This window comes from Carassius carassius, chromosome 5, assembly GCF_963082965.1.
Source record: "Carassius carassius chromosome 5, fCarCar2.1, whole genome shotgun sequence".
NCBI classification, from domain to species: domain Eukaryota; kingdom Metazoa; phylum Chordata; class Actinopteri; order Cypriniformes; family Cyprinidae; genus Carassius; species Carassius carassius.
In genome coordinates, this window is record NC_081759.1 from 37,748,461 (window position 1) to 37,772,108 (window position 23,648).

General features: G+C 39.0%; 1 protein-coding gene across 5 annotated transcripts in view; it reads left to right on the forward strand.

Moving 5' to 3' along the window:
• Positions 1–23,648, forward strand: part of LOC132141544 (teneurin-1-like) — a 139,967-nt gene that overhangs the window by 29,975 nt on the left and 86,344 nt on the right. For all 5 annotated transcript variants that reach the window (XM_059551132.1, XM_059551135.1, XM_059551134.1 and 2 more), the window contains exons 2-3: positions 1,169–1,447; positions 6,206–6,469. In XM_059551132.1, the coding sequence (XP_059407115.1) occupies positions 1,240–1,447; positions 6,206–6,469 (472 nt within the window). In that variant the 5' untranslated portion in view covers positions 1,169–1,239. The remainder of the gene's footprint in view (positions 1–1,168; positions 1,448–6,205; positions 6,470–23,648) is intronic.

The window sequence follows — 23,648 nt, forward strand, 5'->3', positions numbered from 1 at the left end:
CCTATTAGATGCAAACATATTTTCTGCGAATTAAAAAAAAAATACAAATAAATAACGTGTTACATGTACATTTTAATTAAACAATGTCAGTTTAAAATTTAATATTAAATGTCAAACAACAAATATTTCAAAAATCTATATTTTTTTCAATATATTAATCCACTGATATTCTTTGCTGCCCTTTGTCAGGTTGACACACTGTCTGGATGAGTCTTTATGCAGAGGTTGGTGTATTCTTAGTGGTTTTCTCACAAAGGTGTTTTTTTTTTTTATTCAGGCACACAGAACTGACTTATTTATAAATAAATCCTTATTTGTTTTCAATATTGTATTGATTACCAATTTTTACACCAAGGTAATAGACGTTATTATTTTCAGTATCAATTGTTTGTTGCAGCCCTGATAATCTAGATTGGTCATGAAAAAGCAATGATGGTTCTAATGAGAGGAGCTCCAGATGACTGTTATGACCATTAAATCAAATTTGTTAGAAATCATTTTCTTTCTTTTTTTTCTTTTTTTTTATGAAGTACTGAATGCATTAAAACTGGATGCACTACACTGTCAAATGAATCCATATAGATTTATTTAGAGCTAAATTTCAGCTCATTCCGAATGTAAGATTGATTGGGTTAACTGCAACAAAAAAGAAATGAATCCTAATGAATTATTTGAATCTATTGACTGGTGTACTGTATAGTGAGACAAGCTGATTTCAGGATTTAATTGGCTTCATTACCAGACAGTTGTATAACTCTTTTGAGTTTGTTTCTTTTTTCCCCTGGTCTTTCAACCTTTTTTTATCTCCTCTTTTTTCCTCTAAGCATCTCTTTATCTCTTCATCTCACTCTCCATCTATCGTTCTCTCTATCTCTCCTTCTTCTCTTTCATTTGTCCTCTGAGACCTTCTCTCTTTTCTTGGTGGTCGATGAATGTTTGGCTAAAACATGGGGGCGGTTTTAGAAAGTGTTTGTTTTGTTTTGTCCTTCATGTCTCTTTAAATGTATTTCTACTGAGCAGCCGTTTGTTCTCAAGCTGTTTCATGTATCGTGTTACAAAAAAATTGCACCACTGAAATGAAAGTTTAGAGTACATTTGAACTACTGTTGTTTGTTTTGTTTCATCGCCTCTTTTCTGTTCTCTTTTTTTGTTCTTTGTTTGTGGGCAGTGTGCTTTGAGTGAGTTTTTGAGATTACTGAGTGTGTGTGTGTGTGTGTGATATTGTGAAAGTAAGCAGAGATGGATGAGAAGCTGTACCAATCTCTGGCACGGCCCCACCCCGGCCTGGAGCTCAGTTACTCCAGCTCATCTGAAGAAGAGGATGGTACCAGCCTTCATCACAAACACTACAGGGAGGCGCACACCCACACCGATTATGAGCCTGACCGCAGATTCACCTACAACAGCCACAAAGTCCGCAGAAAACCCATGGAGCAGCCCCAGAAAGGTAGGGGCTTCTGTTTGTGTGTGTCAGGATTGTGTGCTATTCTGAATATAATGTTTTTTTAAGTCAATTGTACAAATGTTTTTAAACAAAATAAAAACAAAGAGTTTTGTAAAAAAAAAAAAGAAATATTTTACGTTCACCAAAGCTTTATATATTTTATCAAAATACAGTAAACATTATAACATTGTGAAATGCTATTACAATTTAGAGTAACTGTATTTCTAGGGCTGGGCGATATGGCAAAAAAATAAAATAAAAAAAAATTCAGAACATTTGACCAATTCACAATTTATTTTTAATGTTTTTAACTAGTCAACTACAAAATGTAACTAAAACAGGATTCAAGTAACTTTTTCTTTATTAGCCCTCTAGTTAAAGAAAATTCTATTCCAAGGGCACCACAAATGAAGTTTTCAACATTATGTAAATGTTAAAATAAATGTAACAATATATATTAAGAGAAATATTCTTACTGTAATCTCCAAAATAAAAGTTTGTCAAGAAAGACATTATGGCAATAACTAATTTTTAAAAAGTATATAGTAATGCTTATTTTAAATTTCAAAAGCACAAAAAAAAGTAAGAATATAATTGTTGCGGTATATAATTTAATTTAATATGTAGAGTAGCTTTATTCATATAAAGTAATCAACTCATATAACGTGTAATGGATGTCAAACTAAATTTCCACAAGAATGTGTGTGCATGCTTGCTTGTGTTTGAGTAAGAGAGACGGCATTAAATGATGACCCATAATTAATGTCCCATTTAGTAGATGGGCACTGGAGCTGTTATCACAAGCATCTGACATTGCATGAAAGGCTGCATTATCTAAAAGAGATCATAGTCCCAGAGTTGTTTTGTTTGTTGTTGTTGATGGTTGCTTAAGTGAAAGTGATTATATGGCATCATTTCTTAGTGAGGAACAGGATTCTTTGAAAACACTCACTGTAAATTGAAATGAGCCATCAAATGACACACACACACACCAAACATCAAACACTATTGTCATTAAATAATAATGGGATGTGTGTTTTACTTTTGAAAAATGATTTTAAATTTGAAAATTATTTTAATAATATAATTTTTTCACCCTTTATTCTTCTGCCTTTGATACTCTACATTCATGGAGGCATTTTCTTGTCTGTGTCCCAAGGCTGGAATATTTCCATTAATTAAAGGATTCCCCACAACTAAAGAACACACACAATCAATGTTCCCTTTCACTTTTATTCGTGCTGAATAGAACTTAGTTCTGTTGAACCCTTCAGCCTCCTAAACAGATACATTTGGGGTATGTGTAAATTATTTTTGATTAAAAATATAAATTACATGAATAATAATAATAATAACAATAAAAACCCTCCTGAGTGATTATCTATTATGTATTATATACATCATTAATATGTATGATTTAATTATAGATAATTAATAAAAATATATACTTAATAATAAATGATGTTATCCAAATGACATACATTTTATTTGTTTACTTGTTAAAAATAATAACGCATGGCCTCTGTGGGTCTACTTTTGCAAATTATCATCTCCACACAGCACTTCTCAAAGCTTCATGCTCATACTGAAAAAAACAACAACAACAACAACTCAGTGGACATGCAGAAATGTTTGTAAAAAGCTAAGTGAAATGCTGCACATTCATTTAGTTTTGATTCAAGAAATGTCAAGCTGTTTTGAACATGTTTTTTAGACTACCCTTAGCACTGAATTTTACTTCCCAGCTGTAGGGGTTCAACATTGGGATATATATGCATACATACATATAGTATATAAGATATTTATATACATACATAAGGCGGTGGTTGTGGAAGTTACTCAGTGTAATTATTAAAATGCTACATGCAGAACAAAACATTCCGTTCCAGTTACCACGGAAACAGCTTTATAAAGAGAGAGAGGGATAGAGAGAGAGAAAGGAGGAGAAATTGAAAGAGATGCAAATAAAGGTCTTTCACCAATTCCTCTTACCCTAGCTTTTTTCATCCATGTCTGCTCGTGGACGAGTGTGTATGTGTGTGTGGGTCAGGCCGAGAAGCAGGGGGTCATGTTCTCAGTGAAGGACGGAGAAGTGCATCGTGGGCAATTAGTACTGAGATGATTAGAGCAGGGAGAGCAGTGAGAGGGGTCGTCACGGAGACAGGAGTCAGAGAGGTGGAGGAGAGGAATCTTAAGGACACTTGAGTTAAGAGCTCACTTCTCACACGCACACACAGGTCTGAAAAATCACCCATCAAGAGCCCATCACCTTTACCTGAACAAATGATGAGAAGAAATGTGAAAAGAAGAGAATATTTAAGGCCAAGAGAAGAAATTAGATAAGATGAGATGAAGGGATAAAATGATGTAGGAGGAAGAAGAAATGAAAATAAGAAGTAGAAGCAGCACAAAATGAAAAAGAAACTGAGAGAAAAGAGAGAAAGAGACTGAAGGATGCAATATGTAAATGGGAACAGATGAGATGAAAAAAGAAGAGAATGAAAGCAAAAGTTTTTGTTTTGTTTCCTTAAAAAAAATGATGTGCACTACCATTCAAAAGTCTGTCATTTCTAAAGAAATTAATATTTCTAAATTGATAAATAAATAATAAATTGATCTTAAGGGACTTTTATAATGTTACAAAAATATTTTTCAAATAAATGTATGCATTTTAAAATTCTTTTAAAATTCTCTTTCATTGGATAATGTTTAGAAAGAATAATTTCTGCAGGATCATGTGACACTGAAGACTGGAGTAATGATGCTGAAAATACAGCTTTACCACCACATTTTAAAATATATTCAAATAGAAAACAGTTATTTTGAAGTGTAATAATATTTCACAAAATTGTTTTTACTGTTCTCTTGATAAAAAAAGCATAAAAGTAAATAACTATTAAATAAATAACTAGTAAATAACACTGTTATATATAAAAACATACATTTTTAAATTGTATTGTATGTCTGTTGCTAAATGTTATCAATGCTTTGACAATATAATTTTTTTTTTTTTTTACCTTTTAAGAATCTTTAGAGAATCTGGTTTGTGTGTGCATGCTAGAATGAGTTGATGTACTGTAAGCCTAAAAATGAGAGAAAAGTAGTGCTAGTACGCACACACATTGAGTTTCTGTGTATGAGTGTGCATGTGTGTCAGTGATGCGCGGGTCAATGTATAAACAACCCGCACCCGACTGATGTTTTCAACTAACCCGCACGCAACTCGGACCGCAAAAAAATGAAAATAATATATTTTACCCGACCCGCTTCCTGACCCGCATTTTTTAAAAGTAGTAAATTCGTTGCCCCTTTATATTAATATAATTACTTAAATAGGCTTTAGCCTACAGGATAATAAGCGTTATGACCGCACACATAAGGCTTGCCACAAAGAACCGGTTAAAGTAATGATTATGCATGTGTCTAAATTAGCAAGGAGACATTTAATTGTTTAGTAATAAACTGGTGTTTTCTGTGTCGCTGCTAAGATGAAGTTGACGATGCGAACTCACCATGAGAGAAATGCACATTTCATATGGATTACATAATCAGAGAGAGTAGCCTATTTATTTTGGTTTGAATATTTTCATTTAAAAGTAGACATTTCAAGCTTTCTGTAATATGTTGCCTATATTTCTTTTTAAACCCACCGACTAAAAGATTAAGACACTACCTGACCCAAAATATCACCCAAAGTTTCTACAGCTTTTTTCTTAGCTATTTCAGAATCTGGAAAAATTAATCTGGGGCAAACTTGTTACTGCAGTCATGTACCTCATGATAAATGCTCGTCACTTCTGCTGCCCAAACTTTGTCAGCCTGTGTGTCATTTGGTTTATTGAAAAATGATTGCACTGATTTGCATGTTTCTTGATGATGTGCTTTTTTTCTGTGGTACTCACATGCACCATGTCGCTTCACGTCGTATTCTCCTCCATGTCCCACAGAAAAAAAAGCTCTCTCTGCTTTGCCATCTACAGGTCTTAATCAAGGGTATGCTGTGGTCCATCCGCTATTAAAAGTGCATCTTCTCTTTTTCTTGGCCATTAACCTGACCGAACAGCGCGCGCATCAACAGTTTGATTGATGTATGACTGAGCCTATCGACTAACGCTTTAATTTCTCTCCTCTGAACTATGTGACATAAGTTAACACTATAGGCAGGGTCGAATGAAAAAGCGGGACAGATGCTCAATTTGCGTGAGGCGGGACAAAGGGTAAAATTGCTGTACAAAGCGGGACAGGTGGTCACTCTATTCGCGCCAGTAATTCAGCCAATAAAGTGTAGGCCTATATATTTCAAAATCGTGTATAGTACTATATAAATTACAAAGGTTTAATTGGCATCTTTATTTCAAAGGACCCGACCGACCCCTACCCGAATATCATTAAAAATATTTTTGGATGACTCGTAACCGCGGGTGACCTCATTTTGGATCAACCCTCGCATCACTGATGTGTGTAAACCCATGTGTCCTACACTCTGAGAATCTTGGGGGAATTTAAATGGTTTTCACATTTTGTGCAGTTAAAAGCAGAAATCTTTTTTGTTAAATATTTATTTGAGGGGCTATAAGCCATTCTCCATCTCCAAAGAGAGAACAAAATTGTTTCTCAGCCAGGCTCCAAAAAATCTCAGCAGTCAGTACACAGATCCAGCACTGAACTCTAATCAACGTAGCCTATGTGGGAGTGTACTAAAACTTTGATTTGTGCAGTACATTTCATTAATTTATTCCTTTCTCTTTCTGATTTTCACAGATTTCTCGGACCCTTCCCAGACTGGGTTCCCTAATTTCCAGACCGAGCTTCACGCGGCCAATCAGGAGCTCGCTTACCCTGGAGGCATGTCTGCCGGTGTCCCTTCCGATCCCGAATCCGAGGGTGGTGCCTCCCCTGACCACGCCCTGCGGTTGTGGATGCAGGAAGTGAAGTCAGAGCACAGTTCCTGTCTGTCAAGCCGAGCAAACTCTGTCCTGTCCCTCACCGATACGGAACAAGAGCGCAAGTCTGAGCCAGAGAACGGTACAAGATTATTTGATATTATAACATATCATATTATTACACATTTTTTGTAGGTCAGCTAGATTATGGTGGTGATGATGATGTTCAATAATATTTCATTCTTGTGCGTGCATGTGTGCGGGTTACTCTAGTGTGCCCTCATCAGTGTATGACTTTACAATTTTAATGGGAGTTGCCGCAGAGGGAGATACACATGCAGTTAAACAGACTTCCTAGTCTGCGCACACACACTCACACACACACCACTTTCTCTACGCTACTCAGTGATGCAATATTTATGCGGTGCACTAATAGCTACTTCGGTCTTTAAACTACACTCCCATTATCTCACACTCATACTCTCACACACATTAAGGTTATGCTCTTGTTAAACACACTTACATAAGGTTGTATTTGATTGACCTCTGTGGGAGCAGACCATTGTGTTGGTGATGATTTGGTACATCTGGTCATGTAGCGCTTTCATATCTCCACACAAAGGGTTCCTACTTCTTCAGATCTGTAGTTTTCTCCACAGTCCTTCCTCACACACCAGGGTTGGTGCTTGTAGTGTTTTTGTCTTCAACTATAATACTTGACTTGGATCCACTATCTGCTTTTTTGCATCTCTCTTTCACACACATAATGTATGCTGTGTCTTATCAAAGTCGCTTTGATAAGAAAGTGCCTGCCGAGAATATAAATTTAAATGTGAGTGCCGACAGTATGATAACGCTAAAACAGTGTTATATCAGTTAGTTAAGTGCTAAATAATTGCCATATCATGGAAAACATGGAGCTACTTATTTTTTTTGTAATGAAAGAGTTTGATACACTCTGCTCAAGTAGCCTTCCCAACATCAGGAAAAAGGGTCTGGAGGTTCATTTGAACATGGTCTCCAGTCATTTAAGTTAGAACTTAAAGGGATGGTTCACTTAAAAATAAATAATTTTTTCGTAAATGCATACATCATCTTGGAATGTGTCAATGGTCAGTTAAGGTTTTGAACAACATCAGGGTGAAAAACTGAATTTTAATTTTAGGGTGAACTAGGGGTGGGCGATATGACCAGAATCTTATATCATGAAACAGGTTATTTTATTTCAATGTGACGACATATAGTACGATATAGTTGTATATATAATTTTCCTTTAAATAAGGTCTTTGTGATATCAATTTTTTTAATACCATAGATATTTAATAGTTATTGTTAACACTGTCAATATCACAAAAATAATACTAGCCTAATAAAAAAAAACTCAAGCACACTGAAGACAAATAACCAGTCAGCAATTAAGCAATAGGACAAAAAAAAACACTATATATTCTTTCTTCCCTGTGAAATTAAATATATATTTCTTCTTATTAAAGAGATTTTGTCCTTTTTGTTGTTTGATTAACATGAATGACAGACAGCAGGAATATTAGACTATAAGAGTTACCTGGATCCAGTATATCGTTACACATGTATTTTCTTTCTCAGCTGTTTGCTTTCCCTTAAGACCTAAATTACTGTGTTTAAGATTGGCATCCAATACAAGCGTGTGTATTTAACCGTTCAAGGCTTATAAAGTGCTCTATGAGCACTGTCTTCACATGTGCACGTCTCTGACAGTGTGCGTATATAGCAAAATTAGTTCTCTTTTGCTGCTGATGGCATTTCAACAGCTTAAAATCACTTGTTTTTAAACGGCAATGCTTTAAATGTATTAAAACATTTAAAACCGCTAAGTTTTCATGACCACGTTGCACAGCAAGATCATGTGAACATGTAAACATGATAGAGACGATAGATGAAAATCTGTACTGGTAAATTTCTACCAGTTAATCGTGTCTAGGGTGAACTGTCCTTTTAATATTTTATGCAGCACATTTCTGCATGTAGTGTTGGCGATATGAATAAAGTTTGATGTGAGTAATTTTATTTCACGTTAATGATATATATCACAGTATAGTTATTTTTAGGAAATAAGCTTGTTACGAAAACTAATGCTAGTCTTATACTACTAGTCTTACAAATGCACACAGCTATCAAGCATATTGAAGACAAGTAGTGTGATTGCAATAGAGACCATTCAAAATTTATACTAGCTGTAGGGAATTTTTACCAGTTTATTGCGTCTTTCACCAACCGTCTGCATGGATTGTTTCCTGAACCTGTAAAAATGTAATGCAGGCTTTACAAAAAGACTGGGATTGAAAGATAGGGCAGTGCCAACTATATTAGACCAGACTGCGAATCTGCAACCCTTAAGTTACTTATTGCACATGCAGTTTAACCTATTATAACTGATTTGCAAATGTTAAACTAAATGTACTGAAAAAGAAAACCTTGACTAATGTTATGAAAGCACAAAACTGTTACATGATATGGCTCCCTTAAGAAAAGACTGGCGTATTGAATTAGAAGAACATTCACAATTTTTCTTTTTTTTCATGTACGTAGACTTACATCGGCCTCAAAGAATCTTTTCAAGTGAATCATGTTTGGCTTCCTTCTGAGTGGGCAGGGAACATGCTCTCACACAGAAAGATGGATGTGGTATGGATAACATCTTTGTGTCCAGAGAGATCTAATTAATTTCTCCTGATCCAATAGATGCAAATGAAAATTAACTGCAAAGGCTGGACAGTCGCATTAAGGCCAGACTGCATTGTGTGTGTGCCTCTGTGTGTGCGTAACTGGTAGGAGAAGGGAGCTTACTTTATTTAAACATCTCAAAATCCTGGGTCAGTTCAGAGGGTTTTTAATATCAAGCTTCTCCATTGATGCTGTCAAAGAAATGCACTGTAGCTGGTCAGACTGAGCTCATGAAGCCAATTACACTGTTTCTTTTGAGGTGTAGACAACCACGTGAAAGCAGAATAAATCAGGTTCCTCTTCTCTAAAAAATAACAACTGGGAAAGCATGCACGCATATTTTCAGATATTCTGTTGCATAGCCGGTCACATTTTCCCCAAAATGTTTCCAGAGAGGAACACCACGGTAAGACATGCTCGCAGCACCTGTGTTCCCAGGTCTCTTGAGATCGCCAGCCATTGCAGGTGCTAAAAGAGTCTTTTCCTGTCCCGAGCCACGAGGTCTCTCATCTCAGCGCAGACTCCCGCCTTCACAGTTCAGCCAATGTCACGGCTCCAATGCCGGTAAAATGCCGCAGTTTGTTCGTCTTCAAATGATGGCAGATTACCCCGCCGCAGTAAATTCATTATCATGCTAAAGGTTTTTAATTTACAGAGTCTTAAAATGGTAAAATGAGATTATAATGAAAGTCAAAGGTGACAGAATTGAGACAGACACGCGGCGGTAAAACCAGGATGTACAATTATCAGACAATAATACAATTAATCCAATGAATGTCTGGAGGAATTGAAAAACTATACATCTGTGGTACAAATTGAGCATGAGAGAGCAGCCGTTCATCACACTTTTTTGTGCGCGTGTGTGTTTCTTGTGAGAGATAGATTAGCTCATGTAACAGACAATCCTCAAGACAGCAGTGTGTAAATGCATTGGGCTTTCAAGTCTCAAAGCAGGCACTTTAGTGTCTTACCAACACTGTCATTCCACAGCATTTGTGTGTTTGTGCTTGTGTGTGTGTGACTGTCTGTCTCTGTATATATGAAGTCACTGAACCACTTGCTCTATGCAACTTTAACAGTAATTATTTTTAACTATACAACACTAACAGAGCATTTGTTCTGCCGTAGTGGCTTTGGTTACAGCAACACACATACACGCGCACACACACAGACACACACACACATCTCAGCAAAGAGGATGTATATCTATACGCTGCCCACGTAGTCATGCCCCCCACACCACAATCACATCTCCCCTCTGTACTGAATTATGGCTCACACTAACGCTTATGAATACAGAAAACACAGATAGAAAAAAATCACTTTCTTTCTCTCTCTCTCTCTCTCTCTCTCTCTCTCTCTCTCTCTCTCTCTCTCTCTTCATCTTCTCATTTAATAGCAGTGGAATAGGCCTTCATTTCATATTCAGACAGAAATATGCTTTTATTTGTACCATTTTATTTTGTATTTGTTTATTTATTTATTTGTGTTGCTTTATCCTCTGACAGGAAATTGTCAGAGGTACAAATTAGAATAAAATGACCTCTCTCCCTTCCTCCCTGTCTCTCATCCTCGCTCTCTTTCTCTTTCTCTCTGCCTCGCAGTAAGATTACTCTATTAATTCTTTATGCTTGTAGGTGGCACAGAATCTGGATCTGAAATGATGGATTTTCACCTATGAATTAATTTCATCTCTGTCATTTAAAGTTCAGCCATCAGAGCTGTCGTACCATCGGAAAGAGAGAGAGAGAGAGATGGGTGTATGAGGAGCAGGAGTTTACGGTTGCAAAGAAGATGTGATGTTTCCTGCTCCTCTGAGAGATGGCCGATAAAACTCGGACTACGTGCGTGTATTTAAGAGGTAACAGTTGCAGTGTTATTATGAATGCATTATTAGATGCTTTCAAAACACCTGTAGCTCTTTATGTAGTGGAAGAAATGTGTGTCAGAGAATTTATTCCTCTATAACTGAAAAGATAGTCTGAGTGGCCCCATCTGATGCGGCTGACATTATTAATCTATATGCCCTTCAGAGGAGCAGGAAATGGATCATTTTTTTCTTTCTGAACATTCTGGGTCACTTGCCCCAGAACCACTCATAAAAGCAACAGATGAGATGATGTGGGTTACAAGGTGACTACAACGGAATGAGATCTGCTTGTGCTCGCTGGCTAAAGTCGAAAGCCCATTAATGAAATACTAATAAAATACGTTAAGAGCCAAATTGCTCATAGTTCAGTCTTGTAGGTTCTTAATAACGGATTGAAAACCTCCTTAGTGTGTTTTTTTTTCTATTTATATATTTTTTTATTAATTTAACTCCAAGCGATGACAAGGCCTGCAGCAGACAATCTAACGCTCCAGTCTGGAGAATAATCTCTTGGGCACACAGAGATTTATGAGAGGGCTAAAGTCTGAGAACCATTAAAAGGATTTTCGAATAGAACGGATGGTGGCATACTTGCAGTTAAGCATCTGGGCTTGTAACACAATTACCAGTGAGTTTAATAAAAAAAAAAGAGAGAACAGATGAATTTAAAAATGAAAATTGTTTCAAATCAAATTTTCAAGTAGTATGATTGTTCCTTACATAAGATACACGGTACAAGAGCGGATTAGCCGGCTCTTTCCGTTTTTGACGTTAGGGAGGTTTCTGTTTTTCATCACTTAGTTTTAAAAGACTACTCTCAATTTAATAAAGCAAAACCACAGAATAGACGGTTTAGTATACGATAATGAAGGCACTAAGTAGTTTTCTTGTTTACTTGCGCTTTAGGTGAGCTTATTTATACGTGAAGGACGAGGAGGATGAAGAAGCGACGGCTCTTAGTGGCAACACCAAACGTTCCTAATCGGATGCCACTTGAGCTGTCCAAACATGTTATACTCTTGCATTTATTTGCTCCGGGGTGCCAGGCCACAGTTAATGCAGTTTTCCTCACATATACATCAAGACTTTATTACCTTCTTCAGAAAAAAAGTGGAATTGTGAAAGTTTGATAGGTGTTTTTCCAGCCTGGAGGGCTGTCTGAGCTCCACCGAAGCTTTCATGATTAAAAACAGAAGATTGAGTTGAACCTTCAGCGAGTGTGTTTGTAGCACTGCACCTCTTCAGCCCAATAATTGAACACATGTGGTTTATAGCAGCCCGTCCTCTCTGTTTTAATGATATCTTTCCTAATGACGCCAGCTTTAATCATCCGGCACCTGTAATGATCTTTTTGAGCGTGCTCGCCGCTCAATCCCGTACTCTGAGCGTATTTGCTGAGGAGAAGAACTTTTATTATTATGGAGGAGATATGCAGCTGTGAACAATTTGAGAAGTAGGGTTTTGGTACCTGTATAATTTGGCTGATGTTTACACGGCCGACGCTTCTACTTGAAGTCTCATTTAGTGTCGGTTTTAATGAGGTTTTTTGCGGTTTTAATCTTGGGAACAGTCTCTGAAACAATCCCTTTTGAACTGTTCTCTTCGGCGTGCGTGTAGGTGTATGTGTGCTGAAGTGTGGCACGATGAGACATTTTAAAATTACTCCTGTCATTTCAGAAGGAGGAAATGTAATAAATCGAGAGGAGAAAAGGGATGAGATTTTCCATCTTTCTTTTCCTCTCTCTTCCTCTGTCACACATATGTGTGTGTTTTAAGACACCGGTTTTAAAAATGCTCTCTTTATTCGCTCACACAATCTGTTTATCTGTGTTTCTCTCCACATCGTCCCTCTGCTCTGCATTCTGTCCATTTCCATTCAGACGCGACTTAGTTATCTCTCCCTCTCTTTCTCTTATTCTATCCTTTCCCTCTCAGCATCTGCCACTGGTACAGTTTGTACTTTTTACATTAGCATTTTTCACTCTCCCCGAGGCTCCTTTTTTCTATGTCTTTCTGCTTACCTCTCTCTCTGCCTTCCTTTCAGTGTTACGATGTGTTTTATTGGCGTGACAAATAATGGCATATTTGTTTTGCCAAAGCACTAGTTACAATAAAAAACAATGCAAAAAGCGTTATTAGGGGGAATGATAACAGTAGTAAATAAAAGTGATGCATATGTGTGAATAAGAATACATACACAGAATAATATTAATATAACAAAAATAACAGCAATCGTAAATGTGAGTTATACATATGAGTGAATGTGAATCAAGATAAAGTAAGAGGCAAATTTTATTCACCATAGACCCTAGAAGGCAGAAGGCAGAAGGCAGAGCACTGGTAGGTGGGAGTCTTTCATTATCAGCTCTTGAGACCCCTCTTCTATCTACTTGTCTCTTTTTCTTTTAACGCGTGTAACTCATACACTGTGTGTCTGCTCTGTATGCATGCTTTTGTCAATTTGTGTAGGGATTTGTGTGTTTAATATTATACTGTATACATATGGCTTCATGATAAAATGTATTGAAATATTGTTATTTTACCAATTATTGGTTTCAATTGATCGAATTTACATTAAAAGACTTATTTTGTGTGGGGTGACTATGTGCAACATAAACAACATTTACAAGACCAGATGAGAACTGTGTTGTGGAATGGCTTTTTTATTCACCAGTAAATCAAGACTTCACATTAGACTACTTTGCAGCATGAAAATAAAAATGGTGAATCAAATTTTCAATAAATTATACACAGGGGGTGAGCAATATAAAATTCTAGGGCTCTTCCATTATAATCACTGAAGCTGTCAGTCACTGCAGATTTACATAGATCCACATTACACAGGCTCTTTGACTCCTGCTGACCATCCATGCTCTGAGTTTTGGACTCCTAATGTTCCTATAATAACTAGAGCTACAGTATGTGCTCCACATTAAACCTCTAATTTGCTCTATCTACAACTTGCTGATTATAATGGGAACATTTTGATGTGTCTGTATATATCAGTGTATCTAGAAGTTAGTGAAATTATGTTTAAAATAATATGAAGTTAAAAATACAAATACATAAATATTCCAAATTATTTGCTTCTAAAGCTTCTTTTTTGATGAAAGGTGATTAATGGAATTTTAAAGATAATGAAAAGTGTTTATTTAACACTCATTTTTGTGTGCCTTCACATAACTGACACTTTCAATGTGCTTCTCTGGACTGGATTGTTTAAACGTCATTTATTAGGACCAGGTGTTGTTATTGATACTTTTAGTACTGTTACACACCAATCCAAAGAACAACATGTGTTGTATAAAGCAAGGCCGACATTGAGGGTCTTTCAGCCTAGTTTTCTCAGTGTGCTGCACTGTGGGCACTAGTCAGACCCCGTTGGTGGCTTTTTGGCAAATTGAGCATTTTGAAACATGTTGGGCAGTCGGTGAGAGAGACCACTGTTCACGATTTGCTGTTCATCTTAGCGAAGCAGTGTGCCAGAAGAAAAGTGCCTGCTGGTATAGACAGTTCCTCCCACATAAAATGCAGAACGTATGTGATATTTGGCCAATGGCTATAGTTTTTGCAGTGTGTTCCAGCACAACTTTTTGGCCTAGACATAGGCAACACGAGGCAACAACACAGTTGTCTTTGATGTGGTTTTGGTGTGTCATGGGGCTTTTGAGAAATTTAAAGACTTCTGATTCACTGCTGCATTCAAGAGCACAAGATATGTCTATAATTGGTTACAATATTCAACAGCAAAAAATCACTTAAATGAAACGTTTTGACATAACAGGAGTAGACTTAAATGGAATGCTGCAATTGACACGTTCACGAAAGTCTTAAGTATGGCAGTCTTAATTGCAGTCTCTTTTTGGATTAGTTATGCAGTGCTTTGATTTAAAGAAAAGTATAGCCATCATTAAAGCTGCAAATGCTGGCGTTTGCAGGTGGTAGACAGCGCTCCAAAAAGCAGCTCCCTTTGTTGTACTTACCTCCCCACTTCTGGCTGTGCCATTCCACTTCTGCTGCCTGTGAATCTCCTCACCTGCTAAAGCAAACATGTGCAAGTTGGGTATATATAGCTACATACAGTACAGGTCTAGTTAATCAAGTCTGTACAATAATAAAAAATAAATCCAATCGAAGGCACCCTGCTGCTTAGGGAACTGGAAAGTATAATTGCATTATAATCTGGGATTTAAAACTATAATGTCATTGAGAGAATCTTACTTTTAGACCTAAACATTTCACACTGTTGAGTTTAAATTTAAGGAAAACAGACACACACACAAACACAAACACAAAGTGCAGTGAAAATCATTATTCACTGTATAATTTGGATAATTCAACAAGCAATAGTCTGCATTATATTCATGTGTGATGTACAGTATAGTGGGGGCTTATAAAATCAGATTTGTGAAAGGCCAGCATGAGAGCTGTTTTAGTCCCAGTTCATCTCTGCGTTTGTGTATATATTTGTTTTTCACAGCATTATTCATCTCTCTTGTGTAATAGTGTGTGTCAAAATTCCCTTCACCAAACTCTTGAAAGACTCTAGAAAGTTCAAACTCCTTTCTTCTCTCTTCAAACATACTTTAATTTCCTTCATTTTCACTGCTTTCCTTTAAGTACTTCACAGAATTGTTTTCGATTTTCTCCCCGTTTTTAAACCCTATCACATTTCACTCTTAAAATGATATTTCACACCAAAATAAAGACTCAGACATAATTTATTTAGACTCATGTTGTTCTAAACTTTTGAGTTTCTTTTTTCCATGTAGTAGTTAGCCAGTAGTTAGCCAGTTAGTACAGTGGTTGTCAGCCTTTTTGACTCAAAGTCCCCGTTTTACACAGAAGAATGTATTATAAATATACTAAAATGTATTTGATGATATTGATATTTTATTTCATGTTAAGTATGCTACAAATACATTTACATATTTATGTACTTAATAGAAATACCCTGCAATTGTACTTTTACTGAACTACTATACTTAACGTCTGTTAAATTGCAACAACTAGTTTTGTACTTAATGCACTTTAATTAGTGCTTAAGTCCAGCTAAAGATAAACTGAAGTATATTTAATTATGGACACTTTTAGTTTCTATAATTAATAAAAGTAAACAAAATAATTATAATCAATTAAAGGGGTCATATGATGCTTTTTTTAAAGATCATTATTTTGTGTATTTGGTGTAACAGAATATGTTGACATGCTTAAATGTTCAAAAAACACATCAGTGCATTGTGATTGGTCAAACACAGCAAGCACTCGTTGGAAATGTACTTCCCCTTTTCAAAATCACGAGCTTCATCTTTGAAAATAAATGTAAAAGACAGTTAATAATGTCCTTAGTTTTACCATCAGTTAAAGCCCGAAAGAGGAACAGAGTCGAGTGACAGACACAGTGATGAAGCTTGTATGTGTTTGCAGTACACAAGCCACGGACGGTTAAGACGGTTGACTCCCCTTGTTTGTCCGTCTCTCTCTCTCTCTTTCTCACACACACACACACACACACACACACACACACACACACACACACACACACACACACACACACACACACATACACATACGACAAGCAAAACTCCACATTTGAACAGTCAATACCAAATACTTAAACTAATAACAAAATTTAAATCGCATCATATGACCCCTTTAAAATAAAATAAATGTTAGTATTCCAGAAAAAAAAAAAAAAAAACTTAAGTTGTACACAAGGTTGTATTTTAGAGCTCTATTTTAGGCAGTGGTGAAAATAAATATAGCAAATAAAACAAGGCTTAAAGTTCTCCGGCACTGTGGTGGATCTTCGGCACTCAGCATTTGGCTGTGGAAAAAAAATTATCCAACATAAAAAAACAAAAAAACAAAGTTTATATAACTTTCGAGTCCATGAGTTCAGCACAGCTTTCACGCTCAACCAAACTAACATTACTAGCCAATAAGATTTTTTTGCTCTTATAAACACGAGACGTGCATAATAGTATCCAATTGCAGAGTTGCAGCCCTGATGAATGGAGAAGCATGACACATTGAAAAAGCTGCGATGCGAAATGGTCAAAGATGTAATTCTAGCGCATACTTACATACAAAAGATAATTAAAAAGCAGTGGAGCTTTGTAAACATTTAGTAATCATGTCATCTCCATAAGAACGTATGTGTCACATACCTGGTCTCATTTTGTGTGTTTTTGCCCCTGTGTTCCAGTTTCTGTCTTCCGTGTTTGGTTTGATTAGTTCCCAGGTGTGTCTATTCATTTCCCCATGTGTTCCTTGTCCCTGTTTATTTAGTGATTCCATCCACCTGTGTTTACCCTATTATCCCTTGTACTTAATCCTTGTCCTTTCAGTTCTGTTTTGTCGGGTCTACTTGTTACTTGCAACTTGCCACTTGCCACTTGCCACCAGTTACTTGCTACTTACCTGTGTCTTCCACTGAGATCCAAGTTTGGATAATGCCTATGTTGGATTTAATAAAGCCTTGTTTCATTTATCCTTCGGCTCCATGTTCCTTCCAGCAGCGTAAGGCGTGACAGAAGACCCGACCCAAAAAAAAAAAATTAAAAACTGCGTGTTTTCCCTCCGTTTTGTTTTCCGTTTTTTCACAGTCTTTTTCTTTCCGTAGTGTGTCATGGATCCCCTCTATCGCCCCGAATTCCTCCTTCTCCTGCTGAAGCAGGAGGAACTTTCTCTCGAGGACCATACCAGACGATTTCTACTGCTAGCTAATGCCACCAGCTACTCGGACAGCGCGCTCTGCTGCTTCTATCACGCCAGCCTGAACTCCAAGTGCAGAGCGTTGTCGAACGAAGACGGTCCTCGGGAGGACTTCGCCGCGTTTGTAGAGTGGAATCTGGTGAGAAATGGGTCACCTCTCACGGTCTGCCCAATGGAGGATCTCGCCAGGTCCACTCTGGACCCAGAGCCCAGCCTACAATCTCCCCACGGTACGGGGCATAAGCCCGAGCCCACCGACGACGGAGAGCCAGAGAGCAACCCGTCAGACCAGGTGCGAGAGCCGGCGACACTGCCCACCACGAGGGAGCAAAATGAGGAGCGCCAAATGGGTCAAAATGAGGGGGTTTCCAATTCACCTATGCCAGTTTCTCAGTTAAGCCCAGGACGGGCTCCTGATCCTCCATTAAGCCCAGGACGGGCTCCTGATCCTCCGTTAAGCCCAGGACGGGCTCCTGATCCTCTGTTAAGCCCAGGAAGGGCTCCTGATCTTCCGTTAAGCCCAGGACGGGCTCCTGATCCTCCGTTGAGCCCAGGACGGGCTCCTGATCCTCCGTTAAGCCCAGGACGGGCTCCTGATCCTCCGTTAAGCCCAGGATGGGCTCCTGATCCTCTGTTAAGCCCAGGAAGGGCTCCTGATCTTCCGTTAAGCCCAGGACGGGCTCCTGATCCTCCGTTGAGCCCAGGACGGGCTCCTGGTCCTCCGTTGAGCCCAGGACGGGCTCCTGATCCTCCGTTGAGCCCAGGACGGGCTCCTGATCCTCCGTTGAGCCCAGGATGGGCTCCTGATCCCCCGGTAAGCCCAGGACGGGCTCCTGATCCTCCGTTGAGCCCAGGACGGGCTCCTGATTCCCCGTTGAGCCCAGGACGGGCTCCTGACCCTCCGTTAAGCCCAGGACGGGCTCCTGATCCCCAGTTAAGCCCAGGACGGGCTCCTGATCCCCAGTTAAACCCAGGACGGGCTCCTGAACTCAAGTTAAGCCCAGGAGGGGCTACAGCCCCAGAGCTCACTCCTTTGCCTGCTCCTCCGAAATTCCCACCCTCCCACCCACTCCTGCCTCCTCCTCCGCTGTCGTCTGGCTGCCCCTCTGCTCGCCCTCAGCCTACCATCATTGTGGTGCGAGCTCAGTGGGACCGCCATCCTCCAGCGCCGCCTTGGTCAGCGTCTCCCTCACCTCCGTCTCCAGCCTCTGAGGCCTGGACTCCGCCTCGGCCCGTTGAACCGTCGGCTCCACCATGGCTCCTAGCTCCTTCCTCTCCGCCGTGGCCTGGCAGTCCACAGGCTCTGCCTGGCTCCCTCGTCCCTCCGGCTCCGCCTTGGTCTGGCGTCGTCCATCCTATGCCTCGGGACTCCACTCCTCCGGCTTGGCCTCATCCCTCCGTCCCTCCGGCTCCGGCAGGCTCCTTCATCCCCTCGGCTACACCTCAGTCCTCGGTCACTCTGGCCTCACCGCGGCCTTCCGGATCCACATCGTCGCGTCAGTCACCAGAGCCATCAGTTCCGCCTAGGACCTCCGGCTCTTCCCCGTCACCCTGGCTCTTCGGCTCTCCGTCTCCGCCTCGGGCTCCTCCTCCACTTGCTCCGTTGCCGTGGGTCGAGTCCCTGGAGTCGGCGACCATTCCTCCTCCATGGCTCCTTCCACCATCGGCCCCACCTTGGGCCGTTATGGCTGTGGCCTGGGCCCTGCTGGGTGCCTCCTGCTTCAGATCCCTCCTGTCTCCTCCCTGGCTCCTCCCTCCGTCGTCTCCTCCCTGGCTCCTTCCTCTGTGGTCCCTGTCTGCTGGCCCCCTCCTGGGAGGCTGTCCTCCACCGGAACCTCCTCCCAAGTTTCTCACCCACGCCTCCCTTTGTTGTTTCTACGGTGCGAGGACGCACCTACCGGGAGGGGGGAGTACTGTCACATACCTGGTCTCATTTTGTGTGTTTTTGCCCCTGTGTTCCAGTTTCTGTCTTCCGTGTTTGGTTTGATTAGTTCCCAGGTGTGTCTATTCATTTCCCCATGTTTTCCTTGTCCCTGTTTATTTAGTGATTCCATCCACCTGTGTTTTCCCTATTATCCCTTGTACTTAATCCTTGTCCTTTCAGTTCTGTTTTGTCGGGTCTACTTGTTACTTGCAACTTGCCACTTGCCACCAGTTACTTGCTACTTACCTGTGTCTTCCTCTGAGATCCAAGTTTGGATAATGCCTATGTTGGATTTAATAAAGCCTTGTTTCGTTTATCCTTCGGCTCCGTGTTCCTTCCAGCAGCGTAAGGCGTGACAGTATGATTCCCAGAACAAATTTACTGGGATTTTTAAAAAGGTCCTATTCACACATGATCTCTTAATGGTAACTTATCAGTAATTTATCAGTAAGTGTGAAAGGGGCTAAACTCTTCCTCTGTACAGTATATGTTGTGATTTTAAATTGCTTAATGTTCATCTGGGAAATCAATGTGCAGTTTCTCACTAACGTAGTAGGATTTGTAAGATTTGTAACGTAGATCATTTATAAGCCTTTGCCAACACAGGAGAATACATCAACCATAAATATGCCATGTATTGTACATCGCGATTTCAAAATAAAAGTTATATTTGCAATATTTAATGGATTAAAACATTGTTTAAATCATGCTATAAATTAAAATGTCACCACCGTTGGCGCCCTTGCAGGTATTGACAATTTCTTAAAAATAGTATTAAAATATTATCTCTTTCTAGTGAACCAAGTTTCTGTATTTTGTCTCATCTTGTGAGCTAAGTGTATTGTCACACCCCTAGTGTTGATAAGCTGTCATATAGCTCATAATTTTCCAAGTGTTTGATATAGCTTTCATTCTTCAGGTCAACCATATATTCATGAAAAATAAAACCAGTTTGAATAAGGAAAGCAATAACTTTGCCATAGTATCCTTTCAAAAGTTGCCACAATTATTGCATGCTTTATATGTGCTGCCACCTACCAACCCCAACACCACCCTGCCCCTGCCCCTGCCCCGCCCGCAGAAAAAAGTTCAGGCTCAGGATTTTTTTTTTTTTTTTTGCTTTAACCCCTGATAAAGTCATAATGGCCCCTGGTTGAGAAGCTTGAAGCAGTGTGAATGTCCAATGAAAGTGGATGGGGACTAGAGGCTGCCACCAAGGACAAAAAAGCACAATGAAAGCAGCATAAAAGTATTGCATTCTACAATTTATTATATTTGCACTATATTTCAAGTTTTATGAAGCTATATGATGCCTTTGTGGGATGAATAGACTGAAATTTAATGTTAACATTTTATTCACTTGTTTGATAGCTATGGTCACCATTCACTTGGACAGCATGGTCTGCTCTAAATATTTTATTTTGTGTTATACAGACGAGTGAAAGTCACTGAGGTTCCAAAAGACATGAGGGTGGGAAAATTATGAAAAAGCATCTTAATTTTTGGTTGTATTATCCCTTTAAAGAAACGTCACTGGTTTTGTTTTAACATTCTGAAGTCGTCACTTTAGCTATTCCAGATCCATCCGTCTTGTCTCGTTTCTCTCCTCCTTATCAGAACATCTTTCCTCCCTCTTTTTAGCCTTCACATTTGCTCGGTCTGTCACCCGTACTTGGAAGGACATTTGATGGAGAAGATCTTCCCTTTCACAGAGGGAGAGACAGAACACGTGTTCCCATTGTTTTGATCACAGAAAACACGCTCGGTGTCTGCTCCGTACAGCTGACACTTGAAGGAGGGAGAGAGAGGGCGAGATGCACCATGGCCCAGATTTTACTCTGGCTTCTTTCCATAGCAGATGCTTGGCAAGGCAGTCCATTCTGGAAAACTCACACAAGCACACCCACCCTTGTGTGTGTGTTAGCCCAAGTCCAGAAACACTTTCCTAAAGGCTTTTTTTATATCACAAAGTGTGCGTTAATATCATTGCACCGTGGTCTGGAGAATAATCAGCATTAAACATTAGCACATGTGGCCAGAGGGTGTTATGCGGCATGTAAAAGAGCATCTCCTAATGGAGCTATTATTCTAAATAGCAGCATCATCACTGCTGCTTCTTCCCACTTTTTGCCTTTCTCACCATTTTTAATGATGCAACAGGACATATCAAAGATGCATTCTAGCGTTCCCAGCACTGGAAAAATAACCAGTGAGCATGATCACACTTCCTTGGTTTTAAATCACACTTGATTTAAATTTGCTTCTGGGTTTTGTGAGAGTTCAACTTCTGACCCAGAGTGCTTCATAAATAAACATCAGTCAACATGGCTTCAGGTCATTATTGGCAGTGAGTGTGTGCACATGCATGAGGAGGCTTAGTTACATCGGACATTGCTATGGTAGAAATAAAACTTTAGATCTGTCATTAAAATGAATGACAGAAACCATTTTTAAAATGGCGTTTAAACCATGTAATACATGGATTTCCATGTAACCCATGCACAACCCTACCTGCTTTTTTTCAAACCAATATCCTAAAAGTTATTGCTGTTTGAAGGAAACATTTCTAATTCGTTTTTTAAAAATGTTTTTCTCTGTATTCCTCATAGTCCAAAACATAAATACCGGGGCTGTCAGTCGATTACAGTGTTTAATTGATCACATAATTTTTGTAGCGAACATATTCAATTCCAAGAACACAAAATAATTAAGCCTGTACTACAAACCGCAGTGGTTCACTCGTGAATTAATATTTCACATGTTGAGCTTTGATGATGATTAAATTCCACCATAAAAAGAGGGACACTTGTTTTTCTTTTGTTAAATGTACCATCTGGGTTTGATTTATATATAAATCACCCATAGAATGGTTTTCCATCATTTACAGATAAACGGGTGCTCCGCTAGGGACTTTGGTCTGTGTGCGCACTCCCATCAGCTCCAATCAGCCCTGCAGGGTCTGATCAGTCTTTAGAAATCACACAGAACAGAATGAAACAGTTATAATGTCAAATTGAATAAATGTGTTAATGGCATTGCAAAGAATTTAATCATATTTAATCAATCACACGCATTAACATGTTAACATTGACAGTCTTATTAAATATAGAATCATTCTCAAAAAAATAAATAAATGCTGCATTTTTAGAGACTCCAAGAATTATTTTGACTGCTTTTTTTTTCCGAAATCATACGGCTCTCACTACAGCTTGGTTCCCAATAAGAAACTGCTGGGCTCGATATTGTGATGGGCATGTTGTGTGGGCTATCCAGCGAATCATTTTTCAAAAATAGATTTTTTTTTTTCCCATAACTGATGCCAAATTCATGTTCTGATAACAGACAGCTGAGGGCATGTCCTCCTGTGGAACTTGCCTGCAGCACAAACGTGAACTGTTACTGGGGGGGAGGTGGTACCCCCCCCCCCCCTCCATAGGGACAGATGCCACATAAAACCTCTGAAGCACTTGGCGGGGCTCAACCTGCCACTCAACTGAAAAAAAAAGGAATATGAATATGTAGCAAGTGATGAGTAGAAAGAAGACGAAATGAGAAAAATCATGCAGTTGCATGAAAGCACAGCATACTGCCCTCCCACACATGACAGACTTGAACACACCCACTCCCAGCATGCAACAGAAAGACAGCACAAGGGAGAGAGAGTCATTATATATTCATGTGTAAATCCCTTCCCAAGGCTTGTTAATCCTATTGTGTTAATTGATTGATGGTTTGATTAATTAATGTCAGGGGTAAGTATTTGGCTGACGTGTTACGTTCGAGAGAGAAACGACCTCACACAGTGTATCAGGTCTTTTTCTTATGTACTGTATGTGGGTAATTTGTTTGTTCATTTTTTATTTTTTATTTTATTTATTTAGGTTATAATGTCAACAATATTTTTCAGATGAATGTCTATAATATTTGTACTCGTGTGTTTGTGTGTGTATATATAACTGTGTGTATCTCTTTATTTATCTATAGGGAGAGATAAAATACTAAATATGGACATACATTTTATATTTTGTATTATTGATAATGGGCATATAAACTTGAATAAGCTGTGTCAGCCTGCAAAAACGGTTTCCTGAAAATTAATGAAGTGAG